The sequence below is a fragment of the Haliotis cracherodii genome, unplaced genomic scaffold, assembly GCF_022045235.1.
Source record: "Haliotis cracherodii isolate W230 unplaced genomic scaffold, xgHalCrac1.p SCAF_42, whole genome shotgun sequence".
Classification (NCBI taxonomy): Eukaryota; Metazoa; Mollusca; class Gastropoda; order Lepetellida; family Haliotidae; genus Haliotis; species Haliotis cracherodii.
In genome coordinates, this window is record NW_027266300.1 from 155,367 (window position 1) to 173,539 (window position 18,173).

The 18,173-nt window shown below is 41.7% G+C and overlaps 1 protein-coding gene across 1 annotated transcript in view; it reads right to left on the reverse strand.

Annotated features, from left to right (window-relative positions):
* The window catches only part of LOC139441612 (protein sprint-like), a 94,152-nt gene that overhangs the window by 75,355 nt on the left and 624 nt on the right, over positions 1–18,173 (reverse strand). Inside the window, exon 2 of the mRNA XM_071222418.1 lies at positions 1,823–2,015. Within this exon, the coding sequence (XP_071078519.1) occupies positions 1,823–1,894 (72 nt within the window). The 5' untranslated portion in view covers positions 1,895–2,015. The remainder of the gene's footprint in view (positions 1–1,822; positions 2,016–18,173) is intronic.

Here is an 18,173-nt window from a genome sequence, read left to right on the forward strand (position 1 = left end):
CCTACAGTTAGTACTGTACTTGCCCCTACAGTTAGTCGTGTACTTGCCCCTACAGGTAGTCATGTACTTGCCCCTACAGTTAGTACTGTACTTGCCCCTACAGTTAGTACTGTACTTGCCCCTACAGTTAGTACTGTACTTGCCCCTACAGTTAGTCCTGTACTTGCCCCTACAGTTAGTACTGTACTTGCCCCTACAGTTAGTACTGTACTTGCCCCTACAGTTAGTACTGTACTTGCCCCTACAGTTAGTCGTGGTCATGAACCTACAGTTAGTCGTGTACTTGCCCCTACAGTTAGTCGTGTACTTGCCCCTACAGTTAGTCATGTACTTACCCCTACAGTTAGTCATGTAATTGCCCCTACAGTTAGTCGTGTAATTGCCCCTACAGTTAGTACTGTACTTGCCCCTACAGTTAGTCGTGGTCATGAACCTACAGTTAGCCATGTACTTGCCCCTACAGTTAGTCGTGTACTTGCCCCTACAGTTAGTCCTGTACTTGCCCCTACAGTTAGTCGTGTAATTGCCCCTACAGTTAGTCCTGTACTTGCCCCTACAGTTAGTCGTGTACTTGCCCCTACAGTTAGTCATGTACTTGCCCCTACAGTTAGTCGTGTAATTGCCCCTACAGTTAGTCGTGGTCATGAACCTACAGTTAGTCGTGGTCATGAACCTACATCTACAGAGTCCTCACCCTCACCGGGCATACATAGGAACTTGTTTTTATTTCAATACCACAAAGGTATGCGTTGGTTCATCAGGCTTTCTATATGACTGGTATCAGCGTTACTGAATTCCAGTAATCAGACATTGCTGCATCTTGTACAACTATGGGAGATGTGGTGCAGGTGTCAGATCTACTAAACACCTGTTCTCACCTGTAGATGTGGTGCAGGTGTCAGATCTACTAAACACCTGTTCTCACCTGTAGCTGTGATGCAGGTGTCAGATCTACTAAACACCTGTTCTCACCTGAATATATGGTGCAGGTGTGAGTGCTACTACTAAACACCTGTTCTCACCTGTAGATGTGGTGCAGGTGTCAGTGTTACAGAACACCTGTTCTTACCTGTAGATGTGATGCAGGTGTGAGTGCTACTAACAAACACCTGTTCTCACCTGTATATGTGGTGCAGGTGTCAGTGTTACAGAACACCTGTTCTTACCTGTAGATGTGGTGCAGGTGTCAGTGCTACAGAACACCTGTTCTCACCTGTATATGTGATGCAGGTGTCAGTGCTACTAAACACCTGTTCTCACCTGTATATGTGATGCAGGTGTTAGTGCTACTAAACACCTGTTCTCACCTGTATATGTGATGCTTGTTACCATGTCATTGCTACTACGTCGTGCAGGTGTGAGTGCTACTAAACACCTGTTCTCACCTGTATATGTGATGCAGGTGTCAGTGCTACTAAACACCTGTTCTCACCTGTATATGTGATGCAGGTGTCAGTGCTACTAAACACCTGTTCTCACCTGTATATGTGATGCTTGTTACCATGTCATTGCTACTACGTCGTGCAGGTGTGAGTGCTACTAAACACCTGTTCTCACCTGTATATGTGATGCAGGTGTCAGTGCTATTAAACACCTGTTCTCACCTGTATATGAGGTAACGGTTGCGCATCACAAAGCACTTAATACCTTTCTACAAAATACAACCACAAAGAGCATGGGACCTATCCTAGCTCAAACTGATAAGTATATTCAACGCTGGAACAAATTTCACATCATATATTATGTATTGATGTATAAAAAACTATCCCTAAAGAAAACTGCTAATTGTTGGTGGCAAGTCTTGCAATGTAAGCACACTCACCTTGATGTAGCTTGATCTCTCCATTCCTCCACGGGGAGAGTCTGGGGCAGACGACATGGCAGCAGACGACATTTCATACTAGAGCAGACGACTCCCTTCTCTCCTCAGTAGAGGTATCCCGACACTATGAATGCTGCTCCGTGTAGCCTCCTGATGGGTTCGCTCAGGTCTTGTCGGCCATCATGCTGCTACCCTGAAGTAAAGACAACACTTGTTGTATCGGACTTGCTACATTCTACACAGTCATGTAGCTGGCCTCAAAATGTAAACACTGCTCCATTTAGCCCGGGGGCCACTGAATCTGGGGGGCAAGCTGTCAGTGGTCCGTGAAGCGTCCCTCACCACACAATAGTGTTTTGTCTAACCCTGCAGGACAAGTGAGGTGAAATATTCACAATATTTATCCATCACTACATGTCCTGTCATATTTGCAAATATGAAATTTGATACTATTTATTCAAGAAGGTGTGATTCCACATGATGAGCAAATTGTCTGCTGAAACCAGAGATAGAATGCAGTGAAGTGGATTTGAAAGTAAAGTAAACATAAATATTTTGACAATTATATTGTCCTGCAAATAAATGACCAGGACAAGAGAGCATGCAAGCACCTGCTGTTGTTACAATGGTGGCTTAGTGTTGAGTGAGTGAGTGAGTGATTATTGCTTCACCATGTATAATCAAGTTTGCAATTCATGGGCATTTTCAGATTATAAACCAAATGAAATCAACTGACCGTAAAACTGGGTCAGGGCATACATGATATAGGAAAGGTGTTAGTCAATAAATACCCCTGTTCGCTGTCAACAGGATAATTAAGTTTGCACCACCTTGTGTATGTCCAACATCCACTACGCCAGCTGAAAGGCATCACCTGTGTTTCTGTTACTACAAAGCCCCACACCATCCTGTTTTCGCCCATTTTCCCCAAAAGAGGCTAATGACCTACTCAGACTTGACAAAAGTGGCACACAGCAAATATTTGCCATCATCTTGTCCAACAAAAGGTCTTTTCGGCCAATCTTGACCTTAGTGAGAACACTCTCTGGGCTGATGTGCGGCAGTCGGACCCCAATCCTATACTCCCCATCTGCCCATCACCAACTGACCGGTCCATACTCCTGGACAAAGCAGTGTTTGAAGGATGACAACAAGACAGACAAGCCAGGGAGTCTCCAAGCTGCATCCCTTGTGTCCAGCACAGCCATGCATCAAGATAAGACAATGAGAAACAGCCACGATTCGTAAGAGCAACATCAGTTTAATCAAAAAGTTAGTGTTACAAATAAATAAAATCTGATGTAATTCATCAGAAATTATTGTATTGATATTAGTTTGACCAACTACCTGCACCCAGCTGGTCACATCTTCCTGAAGCAAGGGCGTTAACTGACTATAACAATAAAAGTTTAGTTCCCACCCTTGCTGAACTAGGCTGGAATTATATTTGGCTGGGCTGTGTCCTTTTCCTAAAAAATCGACATTCGGTTCATAAAATGCAGTGCAGATTTGGCCGATTGCAGGATTTGCAAAGCATGTGTCGCCAACTTGGCATGAATAGATATTTTCCGAATCTTTTCATGTTTTTGATCAAGGTGCTTACGTGATTTGATGCACATCGCTAAGTAAGACCTTTTTTGTCACAATAAAGGTTTTGATTGTCGATTTGGTCGTCGTAACTGGGCGTCACCATTTTGTTTGAAGCAAATGCAAGCGATATGAGGTGGAATCTGATAGGTCAATCGGAGGGACATAGAGGGATATAACTTGTAATAGCCACTGGTGGCGCTACGAACAAGCCCAGAAATACCAGTCAAGTTTGGCAAGGGTGAAAACTAGACTTTTATAGTCAGTTAACTCCCTTGCCTTGAACTCGTCACAACACACACTACCTGGACCCAACTTGTCACATCACACACTACCTGGACCCAACTTGTCACAACACACACTACCTGGACCCAACTTGTCACAACACCAACTACCTGGACCTAACTGGTTCTTAACATCAACTGACCGTTTGCTCCACCAGAATATTCCTGACCCATCATGCACCACTAGTCAAGCAGAAAATACTTGTGGCTTACAAATACGATTGAAAGGATAAGTAGGATATAAGTACAACTGTAACACTAATATTTGCCTGGCTGCTGAAGGTATCAAATGAATCATGAATTGGCCGTTGTGGTCCTAAGAGGGTAGCCAGCCTTTCATGTCTCCTACTGCTCAACCATGTCGATAAATGCATACAGTACTTAGTAGCTTCCCCATGTGTAGAGATTGATAAACAGGTATGAACATGATAGACACATCACACATATGTACAATACAGAGATACGTACAATAGAGAGATATGTACAATAGAGAGATATGTACAATAGAGAGATGCGTAAAATAGAGAGATATGTACAATAGAGAGATATGTACAATAGAGAGATGCGTACAATAGAGAGATATGTACAATAGAGAGATATGTACAATAGAGAGATATGTACAATAGAGAGATGCGTAAAATAGAGAGATATGTACAATAGAGAGATATGTACAATAGAGAGATGCGTAAAATAGAGAGATATGTACAATAGAGAGATGCGTAAAATAGAGAGATATGTACAATAGAGAGATACGTACAATAGAGAGATATGTACAATAGAGAAATATGTACAATAGAGAGATACGTACAATAGAGAGATATGTACAATAGAGAGATACCTACAGGACACAGATACGGATCGGATCAAGTAACCGTATCACACCAATTAATCTGGCTTGAATGTGTATCTATATTTGTATGAATGTGTATGAATGCGCATAGTGCTGGTCAAAACTCTAGTTTTCCGTATTTTAAGCATAATGACCAATCAATGCCACTGAAACACTCTGTACTTGTGTAATGAATTGTGATTGGCTCTTCACTCATAGCGTCTGTTACTACCATTATCGATCGATATTTTCATGTAAGTAGACTTCATTCACATTGAATGTGACTTTTAAGGCTTGTAAATAATAACAAACGGTGAAAACATAATGGATATATATTTTTACACTATGAACGGTAAACAACTTGTATCATTGCAATGTGCGAGACAAGGCGAAGATCGTGAGATTGGCCGAGCGCGCTCCCCTGACTCTGTTAAACAGCTCATCATCTATAACGCCCACCAATTATTTGGACCCCATTGGTAGCTTTGTAGCGAGGGACCACTGTATACGTACAATAGACATACTTACAGGACACAGATACGTATCATACACAGATACGTACAATACAGTGAGTGAGTTGGGTATAACGCCGCTTTTAACAGTATTCCAGTTATATCACGGCATGTCAGCTCAATGTGGGAGGAAAGCCCGAAGTGATGCAGGTCTCAGACGTTTACCACTTCAGTGAAACCCACGAGCACTGATTTGGTGCTGACAAACCTAGAAACATAATCGGGGCGAACCGGGATTTGAACCTAGAATCATTGGTTTCTGGCGTGCACAAAGGACGCAACTCTGTACAGCGAATCGCGGTGCCTAAGACGACTTGGCCACCAGTGCCCCACCCCCTCCCAAAACACAGATATGTGCAGGACACAGATACGTACAATACACAGATACGTGCAGTGCAGGACACAGATACGTGCAGGACACAGATACGTGCAGTGCAGGACACAGATACGTACAATACACAGATACGTGCTGTGCAGGACACAGATACGTGCAGGACACAGATACGTGCTGTGCAGGACACAGATACGTGCAGTGCAGGACACAGATACGTGCAGGATACAGATACGTACAATACACAGATACGTGCAGTGCAGGACACAGATACGTGCAGGACACATACGTGCTGTGCAGGACACAGATACGTACAATACACAGATACGTGCAGTGCAGGACACAGATACGTGCAGGACACAGATACGTACAATACACAGATACGTGCAGGACACAGAAACGTACAATACACATATACGTGCAGTGCAGGACACAGATACGTGCAGTGCAGGACGCAGATACGTGCAGTGCAGGACAAAGATACGTGCAGGACACAGATACGTACAATACACAGATACGTGCAGGACACAGATACGTGCAGGACAGATACGTACAATACACAGATACGTGCAATACACAGATACGTGCAGGACACAGATACGTGCAGGACACAGATACGTACAATACACAGATACGTGCAGGACACAGATACGTACAGGACACAGATACGTACAATACACAGATACGTGCAGGACACAGATACGTATAACACAGATACGTGCAGGACACAGATACCTGCAGGACAAAGATACGTGCAGGACAAAGATACGTACAATACACAGATACGTGCAGTGCAGGACACAGATACGTGCAGGACACAGATACGTACAATACACAGATACGTGCAGGACACAGATACGTGCAGGACACAGATACGTACAATACACAGATACGTGCAGGACACAGATACGTGCAATACACAGATACGTGCAATACACAGATACGTGCAGGACACAGATACGTGCAGGACACATATACGTACAATACACAGATATGTGCAGGACACAGATACGTACAATACACAGATATGTACAATACACAGCTACGTGCAGGACACAGATTCGTGCAGGACACAGATACGTACAATACACAGATACGTGCAGGACACAGATACGTGCAGTGCAGGACACAGATACGTGCAATACACAGATATGTACAATACACAGATATGTACAATACACAGATACGTGCAGGACACATATACGTGCAAGACACATATACGTGCAGGACACAGATACGTACAATACACAGATATGTGCAGGACACAGATACGTGCAGGACACAGATACGTACAATACACAGATACGTGCAGGACACAGATACGTGCAGGACACATATACGTACAATACACAGATACGTGCAGGACACAGATACGTGCAGTGCAGGACACAGATACGTACAATACACAGATACGTGCAATACACAGATATGTACAATACACAGATACGTGCAGGACACAGATACATGCAGGACACAGATACGTGCAGGACACAGATACGTGCAGGACACAGATACGTACAATACACAGATACGTGCAGGACACAGATACGTACAATACACAGATACGTGCAGGACACAGATACGTGCAGGACACATATATGTACAATACACAGATACGTGCAATTTACAGATACGTACATTTCACAGATACGAACAGGACACAGCTACGTACCGGACACAGATACGTAGAGGCTCAGATATATACCATACACAGATATGTACCATACACAGATACGTGCAGGACACAGATACGTGCAGGACACAGATACGAGCAGGACACAGATACGTACAATACACAGATACGTGCAGGACACAGATACGTGCAGGACACAGATACGTACAATACACAGATACGTGCAATTTACAGATACGTACATTTCACAGATACGAACAGGACACAGATACGTGCAGGACACAGATACGTGCAGGACACAGATACGTACAGGACACAGATACGTGCAGGACACAGATACGTGCAGGACACAGATACGTACAATACACAGATACGTACAGGACACAGATACGTACAATACACAGATATGTGCAGGACACAGATACGTACACAACACAGATATGTGCAATTTACAGCTATGTACATTTCACAGATACGAACAGGACACAGCTATGTACCGGACACAGCTACGTAGAGGCACAGATATGTACCATACACAGATATGTACAGGACACAGATACGTGCAGGACACATAAGTACAGTTCCGTTTTCCCCGTCACAGAAGACTAGCCTGACTACACCCGAGACAGAAAGAGAACATTTGTGCTGAATGTAACACTGCTGATCATCAGTTGTGGAATGGTTAAATATCTCGATGTGTCATGTTGTGACTGCTGCAATAAATCCTACATCCCAGAGATGACATTTTAGCTTGTGTTTCCGGGGGCTGCATGAGGTGCACACATCAGGCCATCTGTAGGCACACATGGGCCACTGTGACACACAGCCACTCCGACGTCAAGCTACTTCAGTCACTGACTAACAGGAAGTTAAAAGTTCATCTTTGATGACGCGATGAGTAAGCGTGTAAACTCAAACAAAGGCTGCACACACGGACACACATGTGTGTGCATGCACATATTCTGTTATTAAATATTAAACCTTTCATTAGATTATTGCAGAGTTTTCCTGGCAACCGTGCACCACCCTGCACCCCAGTTGCTGATTCCGCCGTAGAAGCCTCAGTATTTACCCACGGGACTCTGCTGCATCCTGGGAGTCTGTCGTGAGATCTGGGAATGAATTGGTCATCAGCAACCAATGCTTGTTGTAAGAGCCTACTGATGGGTAGGGGTGGTCAGGATCACTGACTTGGTTGATACATGTCATGCTATCCCAATTGCTGATCATGTCAAGCATGAGATTGTTTACAGGCAACATATAGATGGACTGACTATTCAATTGCTGAGCGCAGTGTTAAACAACAAACAACGACCAGGATGGATAGGACAATGTAACGGCCAAGACGGATAGGACAATGTAACGGCCAAGACGGATAGGACAATGTAACGGCCAAGACGGATAGGACAATGTAACGGCCAAGACGGATAGGACAATAGAACAGCCAGTACGGATATGACAATGTAACGGCCAGGACGGATATGACATAGTGACAACCAGGAAGGATATGCAATGGAACAGCCGGGACGGATATGACATTGTAACGGCCAGGACGGATATGACATTGTAACAGCCAGGAAGGTTATGCAATGGAACAGCCAGGGCGGATATGACATTGTAACGGCCAGGAAGGATAGGACAATGTAACGGCCAGGACGGATATGACATAGTGACAACCAGGAAGGATATGCAATGGAACAGCCAGGGCGGATATGACATTGTAACAGCCAGTACGGATATGACAATGTAACGGCCAGGACGGATATGACATAGTGACAACCAGGAAGGATATGCAATGGAACAGCCGGGACGGATATGACATTGGAACGGCCAAGACAATATGACATTGTAACAGCCAGGAAGGTTATGCAATGGAACAGCCAGGGCGGATATGACATTGTAACGTCCAGGAAGGATAGGACAATTTAACAGCCAGGAGAGGACATGACATTGTAACAGCCAGGAGAGGACATGACATTGTAACGACCAGGACAGACATGACATTGTAATGGCCAGGAGAGGACATGACATTGTAACGGCCAGGAGAGGACATGACATTGTAACGGCCAGGAGAGACGTGACATTGTAACGGCCAGGAGAGGACATGACATTGTAACGGCCAGGAGAGGACATGACATTGTAACGGCCAGGACAGACGTGACATTGAAACTGCCAGGAGAGGACATGATATTGAAACTGCCAGGAGAGGACATGACATTGTAACGGCCAGGAGAGGACGTGACATTGTAACAGCCAGGAGAGGACATGACATTGTAACGGCCAGGAGAGGACATGACATTGTAACGGCCAGGAGAGGACATGACATTGTAACAGCCAGGAGAGGACATGACATTGTAACAGCCAGGAGAGGACATGACATTGTAACGGCCAGGAGAGGACATGACATTGTAACGGCCAGGAGAGGACATGACATTGTAACGGCCAAGAGAGACGTGACATTGTAACGGCCAGGAGAGGACATGACATTGTAACGGCCAGGAGAGGACATGACATTGTAACGGCCAGGACAGACGTGACATTGTAACGGCCAGGAGAGGACATGACATTGTAACGGCCAGGAGAGACGTGACATTGTAACGGCCAGGAGAGGACATGACATTGTAACAGCCAGGAGAGGACATGACATTGTAACGGCCAGGAGAGAACATGACATTGTAACGGCCAGGAGAGGACATGACATTGTAACAGCCAGGAGAGACGTGACATTGTAACGGCCAGGAGAGGACATGACATTGTAACGGCCAGGAGAGACGTGACATTGTAACGGCCAGGAGAGGACATGACATTGTAACAGCCAGGAGAGGACATGACATTGTAACGGCCAGGAGAGAACATGACATTGTAACGGCCAGGAAGGACATGACATTGTAACAGCCAGGAGAGACGTGACATTGTAACGGCCAGGAGAGGACATGACATTGTAACGGCCAGGAGAGGACATGATGACATTGTAACGGCCAGGAGAGGATATGACATTGTAAAGGCCAGGAGAGGACATGACATTGTAACGGCCAGGACAGACGTGACATTGTAACGGCCAGGAGAGGACATCCATCGTTCACTCTACCGACCTGAAGGTTCTCCCTTCTGATGCCAGGACTGACGTGTCTGTCAAACATGTAGCAGACACTGCATCAGACATCGGGCAAGGTCAGAAGGCCCCTCCCCCACCCACGGTAATCATGGAAACAGCTCCTTGCCAGGCTATCATAGTGGGAACAGCTCCACACAATACTATCACCATGGAAACAGCTCTACAGACTTGTATGTGTGTGTGATATACAAAGATGTGTGTTTGCAATGTACAAAGACTTGTGTGTATGTGGATGTGGGACGTATGTGTACGGTGTACAAAGACTTGTGTGTGGGGATGTCTGACCTGTGTGTACGATGTACAAAGACTTGTGTGTATGTGAATGTCTGGTGTGTGTACGATGTACAAAGAGGTGTGTGGGGGGATGTCTGACCTGTGTGTACAATGTACAAAGAGGTGTGTGGGGGGATGTCTGACCTGTGTGTACAATGTACAAAGACTTGTGTGTGGGGATGTCTGACCTGTGTGTACAATGTACAAAGAGTTGTGTGGGGGGATGTCTGACCTGTGTGTACAATGTACAAAGAGTTGTGTGGGGGGATGTCTGACCTGTGTGTACAATGTACAAAGAGTTGTGTGGGGGGATGTCTGACCTGTGTGTACAATGTACAAAGAGTTGTGTGGGGGGATGTCTGACCTGTGTGTACAATGTACAAAGAGTTGTGTGTGGGGATGTCTGACCTGTGTGTACGATGTACAAAGAGGTGTGTGGGGGGATGTCTGACCTGTGTGTACAATGTACAAAGACTTGTGTGTGGGGATGTCTGACCTGTGTGTACAATGTACAAAGAGTTGTGTGGGGGGATGTCTGAACTGTGTGTACGGTGTACAAAGACTTGTGTATGTGGATGTCTGGTGTGTGAACGACGTACAAAGACGTGTGTGCATGTGGATGTCTGGTGTGTGTACGATGTACAAAGACTTGTGTGTATGTGGATGTCTGACGTGTGTACAATGTACAGAAACGTGTGTGCACGTGGATGTCTGACGTGTGTGTACGATGTACAAAGACTTGTGTGTATGTGGATGTCCGACGTGTGTACAATGTACAGAAACGTGTGTGCACGTGGATGTCTGACCTGTGTGTATGATGTACAAAGACGTGTGTGCATGTGGATGTCTGACCTGTGTGTACGATGTACAAAGACTTGTGTGTGGGGATGTCTGATCTGTGTGTACAATGTACAAAGACTTGTGTGTATGTGAATGTCTGGTGTGTGTACGATGTACAAAGACGTGTGTGCATGTGGATGTCTGACCTGTGTGTACGATGTACAAAGACTTGTGTGTATGTGAATGTCTGGTGTGTGTACGATGTACAAAGACGTGTGTGCATGTGGATGTCTGACCTGTGTGTACGATGTACAAAGACTTGTGTGTATGTGAATGTCTGGTGTGTGTACGATGTACAAAGACGTGTGTGCACGTGGATGTCTGACCTGTGTGTACAATGTACAAAGACGTGTGTGTGGATGTCCGACTGGTGCCTTCCAGCTATGAAGAACAGATGGAAGACCAAATGCTCCAACACTGCAACATGTTCAAGAGAACAGCATCTTTGAAAATAATTTTACGAGCAAGATGCAGAGATAAAAGTGTTCCAAAATGAACTTGCAAATGATACATGTAATTGTTATGTTCTGACACTGGAGGTGTCCAAATCTAGTTTCATTTTACAAATGTGCTATTCTGTACACAATATGCACCACGGTGAAATGTGCCTTGGGTGATCTACAGTCTACAGTCATATATCATTGCCCAATAACTATTATGAAAATGTTTTAGTTTCACTGACGTTGGAAGTCAAACATGACTTGAACATGATGTTGCAGCAACAGTGCTGGCTGCAGTATCCAACTTTGCTCACTCATACATCATATTGTGCATTTGTTTGATCATCACACTAGCTCAAACAAGCAATTACTAACTGTTTTAACTAATTAGTAGTAACTAATTAATACTTGGCTTAATGAGTGACAGTTACTTCTGCAGTAAGGCCAATAATCAGTCTCAATTACTGGTGTTATCTTTTTCCAACAAACATTTCACTTTGTCATATTGACCGGATTTTGGTTTAAAATAATATATGATGATGTCATCAAAACTGTAATGTTTGACATTTCTGTAACCATGGTAACAACAATCCTGCGCTATGGAAATAATACCTCATAATCTGGACAATGCCACAAGATGATGACTCAGATTTCAACAGTAACTAAAAATTATTTTCTTTAAATAAATTAAAATGTCTTCCAAAGCTTGTATGGCAACTTTTGGTGATCATGAAATGACCAATGGTAAACTAATTCTTAACTCTCATTTCAAAGAAATTAGGTTAGTTTATTGTTAGTGAGACAGATGTGTAATATATCACATGTAGATCCCCAGTGTCTTGATACGAACACATGATGAAGATATCATATATTCATTGACTGATGTGTCGTGTTATTGTCACTGAGGCACATGATGAAGATATCATATATTCATTGACTGATGTGTTGTGTCATTGTCACTGAGGCACATGATGAAGACATCGTATATTCATTGACTGATGTGTCGTGTTATTGTCACTGAGACACATGATGAAGATATCATATATTCATTGACTGATGTGTCGTGTCATTGTCACTGAGACACATGATGAAGATATCGTATATTCATTGACTGATGTGTCGTGTCATTGTCACTGAGGCACATGATGAAGATATCATATATTCATTGAATGATGTGTTGTGTCATTGTCACTGAGGCACATGATGAAGATATCATATATTCATTGACTGATGTGTCGTGTTATTGTCACTGAGACACATGATGAAGATATCGTATATTCATTGACTGATGTGTCGTGTCATTGTCACTGAGGCACATGATGAAGATATCATATATTCATTGACTGATGTGTCGTGTTATTGTCACTGAGGCACATGATGAAGACATCGTATATTCATTGACTGATGTGTCGTGTTATTGTCACTGAGGCACATGATGAAGATATCATATATTCATTGACTGATGTGTTGTGTCATTGTCACTGAGGCACATGATGAAGACATCGTATATTCATTGACTGATGTGTCGTGTTATTGTCACTGAGGCACATGATGAAGATATCATATATTCATTGACTGATGTGTTGTGTCATTGTCACTGAGGCACATGATGAAGATATCATATATTCATTGACTGATGTGTCGTGTTATTGTCACTGAGGCACATGATGAAGACATCGTATATTCATTGACTGATGTGTCGTGTTATTGTCACTGAGGCACATGATGAAGACATCGTATATTCATTGACTGATGTGTCGTGTTATTGTCACTGAGGCACATGATGAAGATATCATATATTCATTGACTGATGTGTCGTGTCATTGTCACTGAGGCACATGATGAAGATATCATATATTCATTGACTGATGTGTCGTGTTATTGTCACTGAGACACATGATGAAGATATCATATATTCATTGAATGATGTGTTGTGTTATTGTCACTGAGACACATGATGAAGATATCATATATTCATTGAATGATGTGTCGTGTTATTGTCACTGAGACACATGATGAAGACATCGTATATTCATTGAATGATGTGTCGTGTCATTGTCACTGAGGCACATGATGAAGATATCATATATTCATTGAATGATGTGTTGTGTTATTGTCACTGAGACACATGATGAAGATATCATATATTCATTGACTGATGTGTCGTGTTATTGTCACTGAGACACATGATGAAGACATCGTATATTCATTGAATGATGTGTCGTGTCATTGTCACTGAGGCACATGATGAAGATATCATATATTCATTGACTGATGTGTCGTGTTATTGTCACTGAGACACATGATGAAGATATCATATATTCATTGACTGATGTGTCGTGTTATTGTCACTGAGACACATGATGAAGATATCATATATTCATTGAATGATGTGTTGTGTTATTGTCACTGAGACACATGATGAAGACATCGTATATTCATTGACTGATGTGTCGTGTTATTGTCACTGAGGCACATGATGAAGATATCATATATTCATTGACTGATGTGTCGTGTCATTGTCACTGAGGCACATGATGAAGATATCATATATTCATTGACTGATGTGTCGTGTCATTGTCACTGAGGCACATGATGAAGATATCATATATTCATTGAATGATGTGTTGTGTTATTGTCACTGAGACACATGATGAAGATATCATATATTCATTGAATGATGTGTCGTGTTATTGTCACTGAGACACATGATGAAGACATCGTATATTCATTGAATGATGTGTCGTGTCATTGTCACTGAGGCACATGATGAAGATATCATATATTCATTGACTGATGTGTCGTGTTATTGTCACTGAGACACATGATGAAGATATCATATATTCATTGACTGATGTGTCGTGTTATTGTCACTGAGACACATGATGAAGATATCATATATTCATTGACTGATGTGTTGTGTCATTGTCACTGAGGCACATGATGAAGACATCATATATTCATTGACTGATGTGTCGTGTCATTGTCACTGAGGCACATGATGAAGATATCATATATTCATTGACTGATGTGTCGTGTCATTGTCACTGAGGCACATGATGAAGATATCATATATTCATTGAATGATGTGTTGTGTTATTGTCACTGAGACACATGATGAAGATATCATATATTCATTGAATGATGTGTCGTGTCATTGTCACTGAGACACATGATGAAGATATCATATATTCATTGAATGATGTGTTGTGTCATTGTCACTGAGGCACATGATGAAGATATCATATATTCATTGACTGATGTGTCGTGTCATTGTCACTGAGGCACATGATGAAGATATCATATATTCATTGACTGATGTGTCGTGTCATTGTCACTGAGGCACATGATGAAGATATCATATATTCATTGAATGATGTGTTGTGTTATTGTCACTGAGACACATGATGAAGATATCATATATTCATTGACTGATGTGTCGTGTTATTGTCACTGAGACACATGATGAAGACATCGTATATTCATTGAATGATGTGTCGTGTCATTGTCACTGAGGCACATGATGAAGACATCGTATATTCATTGAATGATGTGTCGTGTCATTGTCACTGAGGCACATGATGAAGATATCATATATTCATTGACTGATGTGTCGTGTTATTGTCACTGAGACACATGATGAAGATATCATATATTCATTGACTGATGTGTCGTGTTATTGTCACTGAGACACATGATGAAGATATCATATATTCATTGAATGATGTGTCGTGTCATTGTCACTGAGGCACATGATGAAGACATCGTATATTCATTGACTGATGTGTCGTGTCATTGTCACTGAGGCACATGATGAAGATATCATATATTCATTGAATGATGTGTTGTGTCATTGTCACTGAGGCACATGATGAAGATATCATATATTCATTGACTGATGTGTCGTGTTATTGTCACTGAGACACATGATGAAGATATCGTATATTCATTGAATGATGTGTTGTGTTATTGTCACTGAGACACATGATGAAGATATCATATATTCATTGAATGATGTGTCGTGTTATTGTCACTGAGGCACATGATGAAGATATCATATATTCATTGAATGATGTGTTGTGTCATTGTCACTGAGGCACATGATGAAGATATCATATATTCATTGACTGATGTGTCGTGTTATTGTCACTGAGGCACATGATGTGAGTCAAGGACAGGGACAGCAGATCTGCAACTTCCTTCCACTATGGTCCTCAGTCGGAATAAGAAGCTTTATTCCTCATTGAAAGTATCAAAATCTTAGAGGGAATAACCACAAACTACGATATTGATCAAAATGAAAGTTCTGCCATTTCTGTAGATGAATATGACAATCAAAAAACAAAAATCAAATTCATACATGTAAAGAATCAAGGTTGCAAAGTTGCAGGACCAAAGTTCCACCCCTGCAGATTTGAATCATGATTTGCAATTTGGGTTTTCTTTATCATGTTTATTGACACACAAAAACAAATTTCTAGAAAAATAAAGTATCACACATACTTAAGCTAGCAAAATCTGACACTGGCTAGTAGATTTTAAGGCTACCCCCTTGTTAGCAATATTTTGAGACTGTTGACACACTGGTTAAGACACCAGCAGACAGAGACGAGACAAACTTCGCCATCGGAACAAGAGAGGGTGAAGCCCAGATTCATTACACTGTGCAAGGGTTGCTGTACAATATATTCAGCTCAAACAAGTTTTTTCCAATGTAATCAATTCAGAAAACAATAAGATGCTTTCACTTATTCTAAACCCCAGACCAGACCATGCCAAGTCAAAACTTCTACATACCAAGTTTAATACCAAGATGACGACATGTCAAATAGCTCCCCCACCTCTTCTGTTCAGTGCCCACTGAATTATGTGCTCTCTTTAGTAGTGTCTTTGTTGATCATTATCTGCTATTGTTTGTAACTCACATATCATCATCAGTATGTTTACAAGCTCTGTCTACATATATATGCACAATTGTACATAACATATGTAAGTCTATGTACATACTACTACGAGCATCTATAAACTGTTTTACACTTTTGTGTTAGACATTGTACTCTGTCACACCTAGGTCAGGCCTCAAGGTTTACATTTTGACCAAGCAGCCATATAGCTACAAGTAGTTTTTTTCCAGGTAGTCAGTGGTAAAAATCAAGAAGTCAAGCCAATATTGTAGGCAACCAAAAGCATTTGAAATGATCTTTTATCAAATAACTATTATAAAATGTACAGGTTATAGCACTAGTCCTGGAATTGTATATTAGTGGAAACTGTATTTGATTTTTGTTACTTGTGACTCTAACATGACAAACAATGATGCAATTTATGTTAATAGATTATATAGGTATATCCTTGCTTATCCAACATGTCCAATGAGCATTCTCAACTAAAATAAAGTACTAATTACATTAATATCTATGTATTTCGGTTCACTGTCGACTTTAGGAGGAATTATTTGCGGGTAGAATTATTAGCAGACATGTTTTCCAAGATAAGCTGTTATTTATCTTTGTGTCTACAGATGTGTAGCAATAGAATTTAGTCGCCACAAGATATTTTTCAAGGTACTCATTTGGCTACCTCTGAATTTTAGACAGTAGACTAATTGAAATTTAGGTCGCATTGGCTACCGTTTTTGTTGTAACTTTGAGGCCTGCACAAGGGGTTTTTTTGTTCAATAAATTCTTAAGTCTTTATTGTAGAATTTTCTTTTACTTCATTTGTCAAGTTGTCATTTGAATACTGAATAATCGGAGGTGATCAGCTGCTGCCTGAGGGGAGGGGCTTGTGAACATGTTTTTATTCTGCCCACATTTAGTGTTTGGTGTGTTTATGACTGCTGTCCATGCAAATTGTCACTGCTAAATAAGATATATATATGTTCGCCAAAATATAAACATAAATAAACAAAAGAATACAGTAAAAAAAGAAAAGCATGAAACAAATACTGGTAGTTAATTAACATGATTAAGGTTAAAGGAAAATGTGAAAACATTCATCAAGACAGAATCGGAGAGAATACAGAACCCAGCCAAAACAGAATTGAAACCGATGAAAGTATTGTAGCATGAGAATTCATTGCAATGAGAATTTGTTAAATAGATTCTAGGAATTTTTACACAGAGCATTTGTTACAGGTTTAAATGTCATGTATCCTTTCATTCTTCTCCCCTACCCTAAAATAACACCCCAAACAAACCCTAGCCCCCATTTTTTTATATAGCAGCACAATGTTTTTGTCACTCTTTTAAACACTTGATATTTTCAAAAGATTGAACGTATTTGTGTGAATGTTCCTTTAGACAGGAACACCTTGCAGTGTGATAGGAACCACAACTTGATGTGATTTGCGCCTCCAACAAATGTTGGTAGTTGGTAAATGTTGGTAGTGAAAGTTTCCCTGGAATTAATATACACATGGAACCAAATCTTGTATTCAGCCTCTTAGACGTCCCTGGGACTGTGGCAGGGGCAGGAAATGGTAGACATTATACGTACCACAATAAA